This window comes from Passer montanus, unplaced genomic scaffold (assembly GCF_014805655.1).
Source record: "Passer montanus isolate IOZ18808 unplaced genomic scaffold, ASM1480565v1 scaffold85, whole genome shotgun sequence".
Classification (NCBI taxonomy): Eukaryota; Metazoa; Chordata; class Aves; order Passeriformes; family Passeridae; genus Passer; species Passer montanus.
The window spans coordinates 1,220,879-1,238,364 of NW_024373812.1; the positions used below are offsets into that span (position 1 = coordinate 1,220,879).

The 17,486-nt window shown below is 39.6% G+C and overlaps 1 protein-coding gene across 2 annotated transcripts in view; it reads left to right on the forward strand.

The window, feature by feature from the left end:
- The first annotated feature begins 294 nt into the window (after window positions 1-294).
- Window positions 295-17,486, forward strand: part of MUSK (muscle associated receptor tyrosine kinase) — a 58,517-nt gene continuing 41,325 nt past the window's right edge. For both annotated transcript variants that reach the window (XM_039733260.1, XM_039733261.1), the window contains exons 1-5: window positions 295-457; window positions 4,382-4,508; window positions 7,724-7,875; window positions 9,243-9,370; window positions 9,849-9,990. In XM_039733260.1, the coding sequence (XP_039589194.1) occupies window positions 361-457; window positions 4,382-4,508; window positions 7,724-7,875; window positions 9,243-9,370; window positions 9,849-9,990 (646 nt within the window). In that variant the 5' untranslated portion in view covers window positions 295-360. The remainder of the gene's footprint in view (window positions 458-4,381; window positions 4,509-7,723; window positions 7,876-9,242; window positions 9,371-9,848; window positions 9,991-17,486) is intronic.

Genomic DNA, 17,486 nt, shown 5'->3' on the forward strand with positions numbered 1-17,486 from the left:
AAGCATTTTTTCCTACTATTGCACTTACAGTGTTCTGGAATAAAAGTCTGATGACTTTGCAACACTGGGGTAGGGTACTGCCCTGGAAATGCATTTGCCCATTGTACTGTTCTCTGTTTGCTTAGAAGGAATTCAGAAGGGATTTGCTTTCTCTTGTTTCATGAGCCCCACGCTTTCACACTGACCAAAGTGGATACACACCAGCTGGCCACGTCCATCACCACCACTGGGTGGGAGAATTCCTGATTATACTTAGATCCCTCAGACCCCACTCTGTCACTTGCAGGGAAGCTCTGCTTGCACACCGCTTCCGAAATGCAGCCGGCTGGGAAGTCTGCACGCCGTGCCTGAAGGAGCTGGATGCCTTCTGGATCAAACATGAATGACCTGCTGAAGGTGCCCCTGGTGCACGTCCTCACCCTGTCAGCTCTCAGCTTGGCTGAGACTCTTCTAAAAGGTTTGCTTTTTTCCTGCTCTTCTTCTGCCATTTACTGAAGGAGGTTTTACAAAGGGGAAGGCATCTCTGCTAACAGTGGGGTGGGTGGTATTGTAGCGTTCCCGAAAAAGACAAAAATGGTCTGCTTTCTATGGTCAGTTCTCTGCTTTTGGAAGGATAGCAGTAAAAATATTCTCATATTTGTGTTTGGAATGGAATTCTTTGTCTGTGAAGAACACGTAGTCCGTTGTAATAGGCAGGGGAGACCTTTGGGTTCAGCTTGAGTGGGATGTAAATTTCTCACGTGAAAGGAAGCTCAGAAGTGTTAATGGCTGGTAGCACCAGTTGCTGAAGAACACAAAATCTGTTGTGTTCAGCACACCTCTGTAGGTTTTTAAGTATAAAAAGCTGCAAAAGAAATAAATATCTATGATGTCTTTATAAAGTATACGTACACAGGTACAAATATGCACTGTTTGTTGTAGCATATAATATGGGAGTTATCCTACCTTCTTCCTATCTTGTGTGCACACATGCATATGGGCATATGCTCACATACTTGTAGCTAACAAAAGAATTGGTAAAAGTATTGGAGGCACAAAATGCAATCGTGGTACCATTCTGGATGTACCATTTGGTAAAACTACGGACAACAATATTTCCTGAACGGTGATTCAGAGTTACAATTTAAAACTTTTGAAATTCAATGCTTACTAGAAATTTTGCAGCTTCAGGAAAACAAAATGAAAGGGGAATGCCAGTATTCCCATGTTAGGCCAACATTGCTGCTCTTGCAGGGCTATGCTTTTACAATTGTTAGTCAGGTTATTCCCAAAATGAAAAAAAAACCAAAACCAAAACGTATCTTATTAAAAAGGTTTTGAACTAAAAATATTGGTATATTCATAAGGCATTGAAGTAAGTTTGTGAACTTTACGCTTTTGAATGCTGTGGTAAAATAAGTGGTATTGGAGAGACAAGAAAAACAAAGAGGACAGGGATAGATTTTTTTCTGGTATCACAGTGTAATGAATAGACACATTCCCTTTTCTAGGACATCACAGCTGAGCTGCTTTTTACCATACAAACTGCAGTTTCTCCAGGTGTTTGCAATGTTGCAGAGGGACTGGTTCTCTTTTCTGTATTGTTTTGTTTGCCTGGTTGGTCTGGTGACTCCAAATCCAAAGCCAACACATTTGGAAGCTTCTGGTGGGCTGGGGACAGAAGGGGATTTGGCTTTCTCATGGTCCCGTGACCAGCCTTGGGTCATTTTTCTATCTTCGGAAACTACAGCTGACATCCAGAAAAATGGCACCTGTGTGGCTTTACACATATGTAGATTAATTTATTTTCAATTTATTTAAAGCCACAAGGATCCCTTAAAAATATCAGAAAGGCCCAGTATACGCACATGGAAAGGCCTGGCTGCATTTCTATGTGATGATAGATATGTCCATACACTTTTCAGATTTTATTTTCCTATGTTAAAAAATGGTAATGCACACATAATGAGTTTAGAGTGCTTTCTGGAGAAAACGTGGACTGACACCAGCACCCAAGGTGATTGAATAGCTTTTAGATGTAAGTACTATCTCAGCCATTTTGGAACTCTGTTGCCGCCTCACAAAATGACGGCAAGTCTCACTGCTCGCTGTCCTTACTTGGGATAAATATCACAAAGGTGAAAAGAGCATAAGAGAAAATGATACATCCTTGTTGCTGTCATGGTTGCTTTCTGAGGATATAGAATTGGGAAGGCAGCTTTGAAATGATTTCCTGTTACTGTGGTGCTGTCAGTTTGGTCACTATTTTCTTAGAAGCACGCGGCTTGAGTCTGCCCAAAAATCAGTATGCTAGCTTTCAAATGGGACGAGGTCAGAATATTAATAGATGACAGAATATGCAATATTCTGTCATCTATTGAATAAAAGACACACTTAAAAGCATATAACTGCTTCTAGAACATTTATTTAATATAGAGACCTGATAGGACTTCTTTGCCCAAAGAACAAAATACTGTCATTATGCATACCAGCTCTTGGCACAAATGTAACTTTATTAAGTGTGGGAGTGGCTGTGTTTACTGTTACAACAATTATAAAACTAGTTGCTTTGAATTATTGTTACTGTAAAAATTTACATTTCTCAGGGTTAGAAAAGCATCCTTCCAGAGATTGAGGAATGTGGACAAGAGCAACAAAACCATACTATATAAAACAACTCTGGGGTTAATGCAATTAAACCCCGATAAACTTTGTCACGAAATAGCAGCCTCTCATTTAAAGCAGACAGGATAACCATTGGTGGGGGTTATTCTCCTAAGACAATCTTCATTAGTAGCAAAATGAAGACTTTATAGAAGTCTTCCATTTGGTTTCACTGGCATGGGATTCATCTGGGGAACAATATAGATGATTATTTCTGTTTAATGTGACCCAAAATGACCTAATAAAGTGATGCAAGCTATAATTTGAAGCAGTGATCTTAAACAATGAACTCGTCACAGACTTCTTCTAATTGGAGTTTCATCCATATGACCTTTAGAGCTATCTTAGATGTAGTTTTGAGATTTACATAAGTGTAGTCATTATTGTTAACCAATTATATATGATCCAAAGTCATACAATCTAGAAATATTATTGAGGCAGATTCATTCTAATCAAACATCAAAAGCGTTTAGAGTTTTACATAAACTTGATAGTGGAAGCTGATCCTTTCTTCCTCTAGCTTCATTCTGACAGAACTCCAAAGACATTCTAATTTTGACTTCCATGTAAATTGATAAAAGGATTAAGGTATTGATTTTCTATTATTCTCAGTCACTTAAATCTGAATGTCTTCTCTTTTGCCCATTCCTTTGGGAGGGAAGGGTAAAATGGATATAGTTTATTTTTTGCCTGAATTTGAATCTCATTGTACTATGAAGGGCATTGTACTAGATACGCAGCAGGTGGGATTCTCAGTGAAAAAATAATGGGCCAGAAGCTGCTATGCTCTGTGAGGAACAGGAAGACTCCGGAATCCATGATGTATTTTCAAGGTAGTGTTTCAGGAATATAGTAAAAACTAGTTTATCTCAGCACAGTTGTCAGTGAAATCTAGTCCAACCAATAAGGATGTGTGTCTCTTGCAGCCATTTTTCAAGATATTCAAATGTTTTTGGAGGCAGTGGCTGCAATGAATAACATGAGCAGGAAAGCGAGTGGCTAGGCTTGTGCTTTGATCCCTTCCAGCTGTGCTTCAAGTCTTTCACCAGAGCGATGGCAAATGTTTCTAAAGATGCATTCAAGTAACATACGACTACAGGTCTATGATAATAAGCATTAGACATAGCTATTAAACTTCTAACCCTTATGATTTTTGGTTAGAAAATGTGAGAAAATGAGAATGTGTCCTAGACGTGACACAAATCAGAATGACCTGAATGGTCTTTGTGAGCCTGGCTTAGAAAAATAGAGCGCTATATAATGGGTTTGGTGTTTGTATGTAACAGGTTTGTTGTTGTTGATTGTGGGTTTTTTTGTTTTTTTTTTAAAAGATAAATAGTTGTGTGACAAATGACAAAAAAAGCCCACATCTCATGCACTAGTAAGGAGGCACTCTTCCCACTCCAGAGGCAGGACAGCTTGGCTTCAATTTGTGTGCTGCCCCTTGCACTCCCAGCCTATGTAATGCCACCCTTGTAGCAGTGGGGCATCCTCACCTCTGTCCTTGCAGTATGCTCACCTATTGCTGTGAGTCTTGAGGAAAAGGTGGATCAGAAACACAGGATGCACTGAGCTTGTTGGAACTTGGTTTGCTGTGTTTTGCATCTTATGGAGAGACCTCAAGGGAAAATGCCATTGAGTGACCCTGCAGGAGCATGGCTCCCTCCGTGTTTGGTAGGCTGTGTAACTCTCTCCAGCAGGCACCAGAAGGTGTTCTCATTTTTTCTTCTTCACACAGCTCCCTTGATCAGTACTCCTCTGGAAACAGTGGATGCCCTGGTAGAAGATGTTGCCAAGTTTGTCTGTGTAGTGGAGTCATATCCTGAGCCGGAGATTACATGGACACGCAACAGCATTCCCATCAGGTAGGGAGCAGTCCCAGCCCTCACCAGCACCCCGGCACCTTCTGCCAAAATTGGCAGTGCTTCTTTTCATGATACAGGAGAAATCTGGAAATATAAAAATTGGTCTGTGTCAGGAGAGAGCATGAGTGGCTGTAATTATCTAGATTCTGTATTTCTGAGGGAGTGGTAAGAGCACTTGGGGGTTGCTCTTGCACCTTCACACATTTGAGCTTGCAGAGAGTTGGTTTCTGCTGCAAGGAGTTTTCTCTCCAGCTTCAGACAATTCAATGTGCTCTCTTCCTCAGTTCATGCATTTATAAAGGAGGAGGATGCTGTATAATATTTAAAAGGAGCTCAGCAGGGCTTGTTGTCTGTCTCAATGTTCTTGGAAACTTTGCATGGAAGGGGTTGTACTGTGCCATTCTTGTTAGCTTCTAGTTCTGGATCTGGAAATTATCTTCTCATTGTTATGCACTGTCAGACATTAACAACCAGACATCGAGATGTCAACAAAGAAGACAGCCTTCTGGAAGTGTGGCAATATGTTATGGAAGTTGCTACCATTGTAGGAACTCTTTTGCTGTAGACAGGTTTCCACAAAGTAAACTGTACTCGATCTTCTAGCTCTGAAATCACATTACGTCTGCCACATGGCTTCACACCAGTTTCTCATTCTATATGGCTGTAAGTGACTTCCTCTGTTAGGGAAAATGCAGCACAACACAACTTTGTCAATATAGTCAATACCCAGCCTCCAGAGAGATGTGCTTGCTGGGCAGATGGCCACTTGAAGTATGGTTCTCACTATTGTGGAGAAACATCCAAAAAGCTTTTAAACCATTGGCATAGGACACTCCAAATAAGTCTGTAGCAGAAGGAGGTCCCACTGCTTGGAAAACTGCTTTAGAGTAGGACAAAGCAGAAAGATACAGATATGAATATAGACCTTCATAAATATTTTTTTAATTGTCTGCAATCTCAGCAAAATTTGCCCTAATCTTCTGACCCTAGCTTTGTTCCAGCTAGGGTCAGAACTGGTCTGAACTTCAATGGATGTAATTTCCAAATCAGGCTACCTTCTGCTAATTCTTTCCCCATTGGTGACATCATGGCTGAAAATCAAAGCAGGGAGAGAAAGCCATCCATGAAGAACTGTCTCTTTCTCACTCCATGTCTTTAAAATTATCATTCTCCCTGTGTTCTAAGGTAATTTGAAATCCAGATAATTTTTCACCTCAATCCCCTCTTCCAGAAGCCAAACACATAATTCTTAAAACCATTCCACTCTCTGTCTGAGACACAGTGCTTTGACCAAAATGGAAAATAAAGATAAAAACACCTTTTCTGGTAAGGCCATAGAGCGCAGGTTCTTCATTCCTTCACAGGGACTTCTGAAGCAGCATTAATAACACCAAGGGTTTAATTTCACAAGGCATTAATATTCAGTACTGCTAGATACAAAAGCTCAGACCAAAGCCAGAGGAAAAGATAAGCTGAATATATTTGCTACCCTCTAAAAACTCGGATGAAAGTATTTGTACAATGAAAAAGCATCAGATCAGCAGACACTTTTTTTCTGAAAAAAACCCCATATAAATATGTTTCTGTGCCTCTATGTGTGTGTGTATCAAACTTCAAAGGGCCTAGTTATTGAAAGCAATTATATCAGTTATTTCATTTCCAAAATTTTCTTCTCCTACCAAGGTCCCAGCATCCTGGACAGACAGCAAGATTAACCTTCAAAACAAAATAGTATGTAAACTTTCAACTTCAAAGGGAATAGAGCCAGTGCAGAGAATAGAGTCAGCAGTAGTCTTCTGGAAGTGCCATTCCTTTTGACATCAAAACTTTTGCAAGTAAACCAGCAGGTGCTCTGTCCTGAGTGAAATTATTACCTGGCCCATCTTCCAGAACAGGGCTGTCCACAATAAGCCTTCCTTAGGACAAGAATGGGACAGAGTCAGCATGCCTTTTACACTATGGATGGCTTCATGGCACTCTTTCTTCCCAAGCTGGAAAAGAGGAGAAGATGTAATAATGAGTGGTGAAGTGCTGTTGAAGAGAAAGACATGCCGAAGCCATCATAATGGTACATTCAGATTAGTCAATGACTACTGTACAATTTTTAACAGTAAAAGAAAAAACCTGACATATGTAGTGGTCAGATACTTGTGATTGCTGGGGATAAAATCCTCAGGTCACAACCCTTTTTCCACTGTTCATTGGAATAAAAGACCTCTTGCATTAAGGTGCTTCCTAAAAGCATCAACAAAGGTGTGAAAATAGACACTATGAAAAATAAATTTCTTTGTGTTTTATTTATACTATTTCTTTATATTTATCATAGCTTTGCAATGATAAATATAAAGCTCTTTGATTTCTCCTCATCTTTCTTTCTGATTTCTCTGGCTCTCCCACTTGAATACACACATTCCTCCTACTCACATACCACACTTCTCTTGTCATGTTCACATATGAAATTGGTCTTTGCCCCGCATACTTTGTTACAATATCCCATATTTTTGTTGCTCCCACTTCAGGGCTTTCTGCAGTCCTCTGAAATATCCAGGTTAAAGCCTACTGTCCTTAAACCATAGCTATCCTTGAATCCTCTAACTTTCAGATGACTTCAGCACATTTCTTTGCTTGTTTGTTGGTTTGGTAGGGTTTTTTTGCAAACAAAATAGGCAAAACTACTCCAAGATGTAGACACAAAAGTTCACGATCTTTGGTTTGTGTCTTTTTCACAACCTTAAGAATATTTCCCTAACTTTGTCTGTTTAATAAAAAAAATAATTTTTAAACTTTGTTTTGTTTTGTTTTCCTGAAAAAGGTTTCTTTAAACAATTTCAGCCAGCTCTATTTCCTATATAAGCATCTTTCTCTTACACTGAACAATGATACATAAAACAGGACCTGGCTGGAACAGATTTATTGTGCTTATGCCTGTCTTTGGCCAGTCAAAACTCCAACATGATGCCTACTGATTTTACCAATGTCTGGGTGACGGAAGAATTGTCATTACACTATTGACAGTCAGGAACTGCGTGGTCTAGTGAAACCCTGAATCTTAATTCTGAACTCAGCATTTTCAGTACCTTTCCTTCTGCTTGTAGGTTGAAAATCAAAGGTAGAGCTTATTTCCATTTGTAGTGACATCAGCAGGCTGCATATTAAAATGCAATTCCCTTTCTCTGTCCGTGGTTGTCCCTGACAATCCATTCTGTGCCCTGCAGGCTGTTCGACACACGGTACAGCATCCAGAGGAATGGGCAGCTCCTGACCATCTTGAGTGTGGAGGACAGCGATGATGGGGTGTACTGCTGCACAGCAGATAACGGAGTTGGAGCAGCTGCACAGAGCTGTGGGGCTCTCCAGGTGAAAATGCGTAAGTGGGAATGCAATTTATTCCTGATGCCACGTGAGTGTTTAATGGAAAACCTGAGCAGACTCCCACTTATGGCACCTGGGGATCCACATTCAGGGCGAACCCATGTTCTTGGGAAGATGGGTGTAGTTCTTTGAGTCAGTGACATGGTGTATGGGATCATAACTTAATGCAGTCGTGATTATTTACCTTGAATAGCACACATTTGTTCTAAAATCAGAAAAAAACCCTGATGCTTTGGAGAATGCCCTTTGTACAAAACTCTGTAAAAGAGTTTGATAGATTAGTCCTCTGTGGCAATACTGGATAGGTCCCTGGTGAATTTTAATTGTAAAATTTTACCAATCAGATTTCCTCCTGAGGATGGCAAAATTAACTAAATTATGTTCAGATGCACTCAATAGCCGTGTTGAATGGTCTGGAGCACCATGTTGTAAATCTCATCATCCCACATGGAAGGCAAAAGATTTCCTTTTGCTGAGAGCTACATATGTGCCAAACTCAGTAAATCTGGACTCACATGGCAAGAGTTATTTACACAAGCACTTCAAAAGGCAGTATATAGGAGGTATATAGGAAAGGATTTGTCTGTGCTAATGAGATGACCCTCAAGGTCTGATAATGCTGGAACTCTGCGTCATCCCCGTCACTTGCAGGTGGTGGCCAGGAGATGATGCTCTCTGAAACTTGTTTTTTTGCTGGTTCATTATCATGCAAGGGCCTCAAAATGTCAGATCTCCCAAAGTACTGAGATAATAATCCTTTATACTCTCAGCTCAGACTAAGGCAGCCCATGTTCTTTCAGTAAAATGAATTTAAATGTATCCCTCATTAACTTTAAGGGAGTTTGATTGCTTTTTCTTTAAGGCTCGATTGTCCTTTTCACTGGCATAGTTATAAATCCTTCAGTTGTGGATATTAATTGCATTTACATGCCCTTCTTGTTGAGCCAGAGGCAAGCCTGGGTTAAAACTCTTTCAAAATCAATTCAATCCAGATCTGAGCTTTGAGACAAGAAAGTGTTTACACAGTGAAAAATGTCAGAACCTGGAATGCTAACATTCTTCAATACTGGAAATACTCTTATCTGAATTTGGATTTTAGCCCAGGCCCTAATTCAAATGACTGTCAAACTCCACTCAGGAAAACAAATAACCCATGCAAGTTAGCTGCTTTTGCAGCTTTTAAACTGAATGCTGTGCTGAAGAAACTTCTTACCAAATAATTTCAAAAACGAGAAAGACTGCTTTATCTTTCAGCAATACACAGAAAAAAGAGCAGATTTTTGGATGTAATTTCTGAATTTGTCTCATTCTGTTATCTTGTACCTTCATTTCAACTTTAGTTTTTGGCTTTTAAAATTTTAGGACCCAAAATAACCCGCCCACCTGTAAATGTGGAAATAATAGAAGGATTAAAGGCTGTTCTTCCATGCACTACAATGGGGAATCCAAAACCTTCTGTTTCATGGGTCAAAGGAGAAACAGTTGTAAAGGTGAGTAGGAATGTTTTTCAGTAATACTAATTATTTGCTAAAGGAACTGTGTTAAATATTAGCATTAATTATAGTGTTTGCAAATTTTAGTAGCTAGAAAGGAAGCATTTGGAAAATCCAGGGCTCATCTCATAAATACCTTCATTTGCAATGATTCTACATACGAACCAAATATTCTCTGTGTATCTATATTTTATGTGATATATGCTTGTCATTACTAAGTATGGCCAAATACTGAGGAAAGCACTTGTGAGTGTTCTCCTAAATAAGAGCTCTTTTGAAGCTATAATTCACTGATCTGCAAAAATAGCAATGGGTCAGTGTGTCATGACAGTGCTGAGCAGGAATAGCTGCTTGAGTTGTAGGACATGTATAGTGTTCATGCATGTAAGCCCAAACTTTGTAAACAGATTTTTGATGCTGTTTGTGTGCAGCCTGCATATAGAGTCCTCACCTCAATGGCTCCTTCCTCCGGCAGGAGACTGCTCGCATTGCCGTCCTCGATTCTGGGAATTTAAGGATACACAATGTTCAGAGAGAAGATGCAGGACAGTATCGTTGTGTAGCCAAGAACAGTTTGGGCACAGCCTATTCGAAACCTGCAACTGTGGTTGTAGAAGGTGAGTGACTTTTGAACCAGTCTCAAGCTCCATGTGCCAGCCCCTCATGCATACCCAGTTAACTTGAATTATCCTGAAGTATTGTGTTGATGTTGTCAGAACCGCCCTAGAGAGTGATAAAAAAAGGAGGAGGAGGAGGAGAGGAGAGGAGAGGAGAGGAAAGGAGAGGAGAAGGTTTTTGCCTTTGTGGACTTGAACATTTTCTGCCCACTAAATGAACACTAAATTGGTTTTTTAGTTTCTGGTCCTTATGTACTCTTTGTCCAATTCTTATGTACAGAAGGTATTTGTTTTGTGGTGTGAACCACCACCAGTTTCAGAGGGCTGAGAACAGTAGACAGAGCCCAAATGTTGGCAAAAAGGCACTCTATCTTCCTGAATCTTATAAGAAATTTGGTTTGGGCAAGGGCTTGTGGAGTGAGTGGGGAAATGACTAATACAGTAGATGAACAAATTTTTATTTCTTATTCAGGATGACTGTAATGCAGAAAGTAGAGAAGGGTCTTCATTTTCTTAGTAAGCTTCAAAATACTATTTAAGGTTACTTTTGGGCTGGAGCAATCAGAGGCTACTTAGCATGCAACCCAATTTCTAAGAGGAACATAGACTTCCTTCTGGAAGCAGTACCAGATATATTAGATCCAACTACACATTGGTAGGTCTGCTATTTTGTTAAAAAATGCATTAATTTTTTTGGGTTTTTTTCCCTCCCTTTTCAATATTTATACATACAGGCTGCGTATACTAAAAATTCCTTAACTTTAAAACAGAAAGGCAGATATTCTTAACCTAAATTCAGGCTGTACTTCTCCCATGCTAAAAGCAATGAAGCAAACTGAAAACAGTGGGATCTTGATGTAAACAGCTTGAGTCCTGGATTTTAGTTTGGCCCCTGTCATTGAGACAATGGGCAAAGGCTTGTCAAGAGTCAAACTGTGAATAGCAGATACTTGGTGCTATGAACACAAACGCTGAAGGGCCTCTGTCACTGCAACAGATCTTTGTTCCAGATCTGCCAAAGCCAGTTAGGGAATCTAAAAACAAGCTGGAATTGCACCAAAAATCCAGGCTGCTTAGGTTGATGTCTTGGTTTTTCTCCATCTCCAGAATTATGCAGTGGCCTCTTAATTCAAGGACAGGCAAAATAAATCACAAATATCCTTCTTGGGGTGTGTACGTGTGCTCTTTTTAAAAGGAAGAAGATTAGTTTCTAATTGATCAGTGGCAGGTCAATGCTCCCACACAAATTGTCCCCTCATGTTCCATTCATGTGTTGGGTGAACAAATAAATGCTCTCCTCCAGGCTCATCTTGGTTTCTCTGGTAGGACACCTGCATAATATACCTAAGTTCAGGTGGCCACCCAAACTAGACAGACATGTTTGGTTTATATTTTTGGCTTCCAGAATCCAGAGGTATTAATCCTGACTTAGTACACAGAGCGAACTGTGCAGGATCCATTTGTTCAAACTGACAACATCATTCGTAATCCTGACACAGCAGCTTGCTGTGCATACAAATCCCTTTCCCTCATGGTATTTTAGATAAATTGTCATGGATATTTAGCATAACTATATGTGAGCATACCTGTGTATGCCTGCAAGTTGGTACACGTACACATCACCCTCACACACCTTTTTCATTATTTTTAGTATCCCTCTCCTCCTGTCTCTCATACCCCATTAGTATCAGCATTTTAAAATAACTACAAGTAAATAATATACTAAAATTATTCAGAGCAGGAAAATCACATTCTTTGAGCATTCACAGTCTTCATAAAATTTATGAAAAGTGTTGTTTATTGCTTCTCTGTAATAACATTATAATTTTTTTTTCAGTCCTAGTCCTAGTATTTACTGGAGTCCCCATCCTGCATAGTATGGTTTAATATTAAAATAAAATGAATAAGCGTGGCTGGTTAACTAGGAATATTTAATTCAAGGCAAGTGTCCATTCAAGGAAAAGTGTAAATATTTATGCCTAGCTAGAGCTAGATGATGGATCCTGATTAATTGTGTGCTTCCATTTAAATGGGTCTGGCATTAGTCCTGTGTGGCATCCCACCGTTGCATGGAAGGGAGCACCCAAGGACCATAGGTCCTTGTGGTTGAAAGGAATGACAAGAGTGCATACAAAAGCTTACAAAGTTTTATTAATAAATTACGCATTTGGCATGAAAATACCTATGGTAATCCCTGACCTCTGTATAAACATGGGGCAGTGGGTTTTGGATAAAGGGCTAGGATGAAAGGAGGAGGGCCTGAGAGGGAGAGAGGGGTTAAAGAGGAAGAGAGAGAATGAAAAGAATAAAGGAAGAGGAAGGTGTTACCAGTCCTGGTTCCAGCATCAATCCACCTGATGGGTCTGCAGGCCCCTGGAACACATGTGTGTCCAGGCTTTGTAGTACTTTTTATAGTGAAGCTTCCATGCACTGGAGCTAAGTTTCTCACTCTCTAGGCAAATGAGTTATCATGTACAGCCCATTCTTGTTGACCTTTGTGGAAAGGGGTTGGGGGGCTTCAGGGATCTTGGGTGCTCTTGATTCCCCCCCTTACATTCCAAACTGGCTCATCAGCATCTTTCCTGTGCCTCAGCTGTTCTCTGTTGTGCTTAGCTCCGGGAGCCAGAACAAGGACACTTGTACCAGAAAGGGACTGTCCTACTTCCATTTGGCCCCTTTCTCCAGACATGGTTGGTAATAGGCCACCGCTACCAGCAATCCTTGGTTGGCTCCACAGCTACGTGGCTATCAGTGTTTGAGATATACACATTAGCCCCTTATCTTCCAGGCTCCCACATCCTGCAATTAGCTTAAGGCATTGTTCAAAGTGCAGAGGTGTTCTTGAAAGACTGACTGTCTGCCTTCTGCAGGCAATCAGGCTCCTAAATGTGCTTTTGATCAGGGACATGCTTAAATGACTTGCTCAAGTTGGCTGAGAAATTGCAGCAAGTCACAAGTACATAGAATGAACTGTGCAGGATCCATTTGTTCAAACCAACAACAGACTTGGCTCAAGAGTTTACACTACTGAGGTACCTTACAGTACTACTTGTCTGGTTTCAGTGGTCCAAGGTAGAACTATTTGAAAAATGTGGTTGTTTTGATTTTCCAAATATTTTTTCCTCTATTCCTTGTCATCTTTGCTCTGCATTCATAATACTGACCTCTATTTATTACTTTTAAAGCACAGCTTTAGTATTTTTAAGGTTTTATTATTTTTAAAGCAAAGTTGAAATAATTTGAGCAATAAGCTTTAGATGAAAATTCAGATGCAGTTCTTGTCAGGGAAAAGAAAGCACTGAAAGCCTCTTTTAGTGGTTTTTCAAAAACTGAATTTTCAGTTTTCATCAGTGAATGTTGTGAAGGAGATAAGGATTCTGTAGGCTCTTCACTCTGCACAGACCTGTCCGAAATTAGGGCAGCCTCTTTACTTTCCCAGGGCAGGTTTCAGGAACCATGAATTATAATAAGTTAATCCTGGGTCAGGATTTTAATTGAAAGGATTAAAAAGCCTGTCTTTTTGCATCTTTTATCCAAGTCTGGGGAAAACTCAGATGAATTTGGACAAGTGATGGTGCAATAGATTTTTTTCTTTAAAGGCATAATCCATAAGTGGTAGATGCACAATCATAATGGACCTAATTGTTTGGTTTGTGGGAACCAAGGAACCAAGCTCCTTACTGGGAACTGTACTGAGTCCATGGATAGCACTGCCCTCACTCAAGGTCTGCCTGGGGTGCCTGGGGGTTATTAGGAGAAGAAACAGGCCATGGAACATCCCCTTGATTTGACATCAGAGAACAGGCTCTGGAGAAAAGGTATGGAGAAAGGATACAAGAAGCAAGCATTGGTCAAGTCAGCCAAGTGAGTGACTATGCAAGACAGGCATCACTCCTGAAGGAGAGTTACACACAATTTTTATGATCTTGACGTGTCCTGTGGCATTAAAATGATGCATATGCTCTTTGGTTTCCTTCTGAGGAATGTTTCAAAGGAGTAGGGTTGGTGCTTTCTGACATCTGCTGGGGTCATTATAAATTAGTTCTTCACTAGTGAGCTGGTTCACAGCTGTGCAGAAGCTGCATGGTTATATTTTCCTCACTTGGTTCTCCTAGTTACAGCCCACTCAGCTTATGAGAAAAGGACTAGTGAAAGTAGTGACATGAAGGAGAAGTTCAATAGGCAGAAACAAGCCTTTTCCACAAAGGAAAAGGGTTTTGCTTTCTGCAAAGCCAAACAAATAAGAAATGCTGAGTCTTTTTGGTTTGCTAAAATTAGCATGTGAAGATTACTTCCTCTTGCTATGTTCATCCAGAAGGTAGAAGGTGCATTGAGATACAGAAGGTAACAAGGTAGAAGGTGCATTGAGATACAGAAGGTAACATGTGCATTGAGGTAAAGGAACAATATTATAATCTTGACTGTTTGCCAAGAAATGAGTTTTTAATTTCCTGGAGGCAACATTTCTGACCTGCAGTTTTGTATTAATTTTATATCATCTTAAACATTTTGCTAACTGGCTTTTTAATCACTACATTATTAACTTTGGTAATATAGACTTCTGAAAAACCTAGAAGAGTATTTATACACTCAGTGAAGCAGTACATTGCCAAAGCAGTTCCACAGATTTCTTGTTGTTTGCTGTATTGATTATCAAAGTGAATCTCTGGCTGAAGGTTCCCAAATTAATCCAAGATTCAGGACTATGGTTGAATACAGGCATTTTCTTGCTTACCTGATATGTAGTTCACACAGATGTCTGAAGGCTGAAGTTTATTGACAAGATATTGACTGAGATGGCTAAGATGTTGCACTTTTATCTGAAATCACTCATTTGGAAATAGAGAAGCAGTCATTGCCATCAATAGTGTTTAGACTTGTCATCAAATGCAGAAATTACCATTGATGAAAGGGAAAACTTAGAACAGGGTATAAAGATTTAAGCTGTACCTAGAAGGCATTTTTTGGACCTTCTCTGAGCATTTGAAACCTGTAGGTCTGTAAGACCTTTGGTTTTTTCCTTGGTGCATTAGACAGCTATTTATGTACATAGGCCATAGAAGGGGAGGAATTTTCATTTTTGTTGGTATCTGCAGTGACATCAGACTGGGCCATTAATAGGACCAGTTCCACAAAAGCCATGCAAGAGCTTTTCAGGTTCAGCTTCTGGGCCTGCTGCCTAAAACTGTACAGTCTCCAAGGTCTGACATGAGTTAAGAATTATATTCATCCGTTATGTGTGAATTGTGTGATATTAAAAGAGTATATTTAAAGGCATGAGTTCTTGTGTGATGTGAAGCATGGGAATATCCCTGTTATGAGCATGCTTATCACTCAGATACCGAGTAAAGCTGCCTCATTAATTTTTTCTTAACATGCAAAATAAATTCCATTGGATGGTTTTGCTTTAATCTCTTACTATCTTTTCCAGATGTTATCCTTATAAGCAGTGTTCAGATTATATGTAATTCCTGCATCAAAAAAGAAGTGTCTATTGCAGAACAGCCACAAACCAGTAAATTTTGTGATGATTTACAGATGTCATTGCCAGACCTGGGCTTAGTTTTTTTCTTTGTTTTGGAGAATGTTTTCTCTGTCCTTAGGGGAAAGAAAGTGTCATTTTGTGAACTGGTAGAATTAACATGAAGAAGGGTTCTCATTCTTCTTCATTCTTCAAAACAAAAAAAAAATCTCAAAAGAAATTGAAAAGTTGACTATGAATTTCTGACAGTTTAGAAGTAACACCTGCTTAAAAATTAAAAAATGTCATAAACCACGTTTCAGCCCTAACCTTACATTTAGCTTCAACTATTGAAAGAACATTTTCTAGAAATTAATCGAGTAATTGTCACTGAAATGTACAAAGGGTTGTGGTGTATTAGGCACTAACACAACAGAAGGTAAAATATTTTCCTGAGAGGTGTCCTTCCAATCCAACAGCAGCATGTGAATGGCAGTTTTCTGATGTAGGAAGACAGCGTGAATGGTCTACTGGAATGTGGTGTACAAAAGGTTTTTCTTCCCCTGCGGGTAAAGAACAAACTTCCCATGTTTCTAAGTGTTGCATCCAGCTAGCGAAACCTCTGAAGTTCCAGTTTGCTCAGTGATGCATTTTAATGTTGAAAAGTGTAGAAAAAGGCAATAAATATAGGGACTGCTATGTGAGAGGAGAGAGTATGTGAATGGTCCTGTTGGTTGTGTACTGAGTTAGACGCAACTCCATCTTGTGATTTATACGAAACTGAGCTTGATCTCCACCAGCCTGTGGCACCAGAGACTTGTGGAATTCAGGAGCATACTGTGTGATAACCTTTAGTTTTGAAGTCATCACTCTACAGACATATGTCTAGAAATTAGCAATCATACATCTGTAAGGAAACAAACAAACAAAATAGCCAGGGCAAACATTAGAAGATGCAGTGTGTTTAACAAAAAAAACGACCTGTATTCTCCATGGATATATGAACATTTTTGGTTAAAATCTCTGCTTTTTCCAGCTGTCTGAAGAGGCATCTATTGGTTCAGGACTACTGATCCTTTCTTTAACCAGGCCGTTTAATTAATTTCTCCACTGAAGTGTTGCTGCTCCACTTCATACTGTGCTACTATGTGGCAGCACATAAAACAATCAAATTAAAACAATGGTAGAAGCAAATCTCCTTACACTCCCCTGACTTAGATGTTTGGTTTTGCGTTCCAGCTCTGGTAGATAGATGTCTTTTCCTGGCCACATTTTGTTGCTTATTACTAGCTACTAAAATAATACCCTGCCACTGGCCACAAAAATGTTCCCCTGTAAGCCACTTCTGAAAACTGCCTTAGCCTTAAAAATAGGAAGATTTTCCTTGGAGAACCATCCCTTCAAAAGAAAGGACTTGCCAGATTTGGTCTAGATTTTTATTTTAATCATGTAGTCTAATTCTTGTGCCAATGAGGGGATGGCAGACTAGTTGACAATAGAAAGCAATGCCATTGCTACTCAGTTAAGAGACTATACCTGTGAAGTGTAAAGAACTAACTTCTTTCAGCTGTTTTTTGGACATCTTACATAGTCTTGGGATAAATTTGCATCACAGATAAATCAACAGGCTAGCAAGTCACATAAAAACTCAAGTAATAGGAATAAAAACATGTGCAGAAAATTCTATCAATTTGAATAGACCACATTCCACAGGTGGTCTATATTTCGAACGAAAGCTAACTCCTGATATGCTATCCAAAAAGTTTTTTTACACTTTTGTGTCGACTTGTCTGCACTTGGCATAGATGATGTAGGAAAGGGAGATACCAAGAGACTGCTGAAGCAGCCAATTGGCACTGTTGCCTTGCATTTCCCACAAATTAGATTTCAGTGTGAAATCAAAATTTTTATCTCTATTATCTTTTGAGGCAGAGTGTTTTGGGTCAGGTGAATTGCCAAATAGCAAACTGACAAGGAAGTTTGAAGTTCTTAATTAAAGTATTGGATGAAATTTCCTCATGGAAATTCTAATACC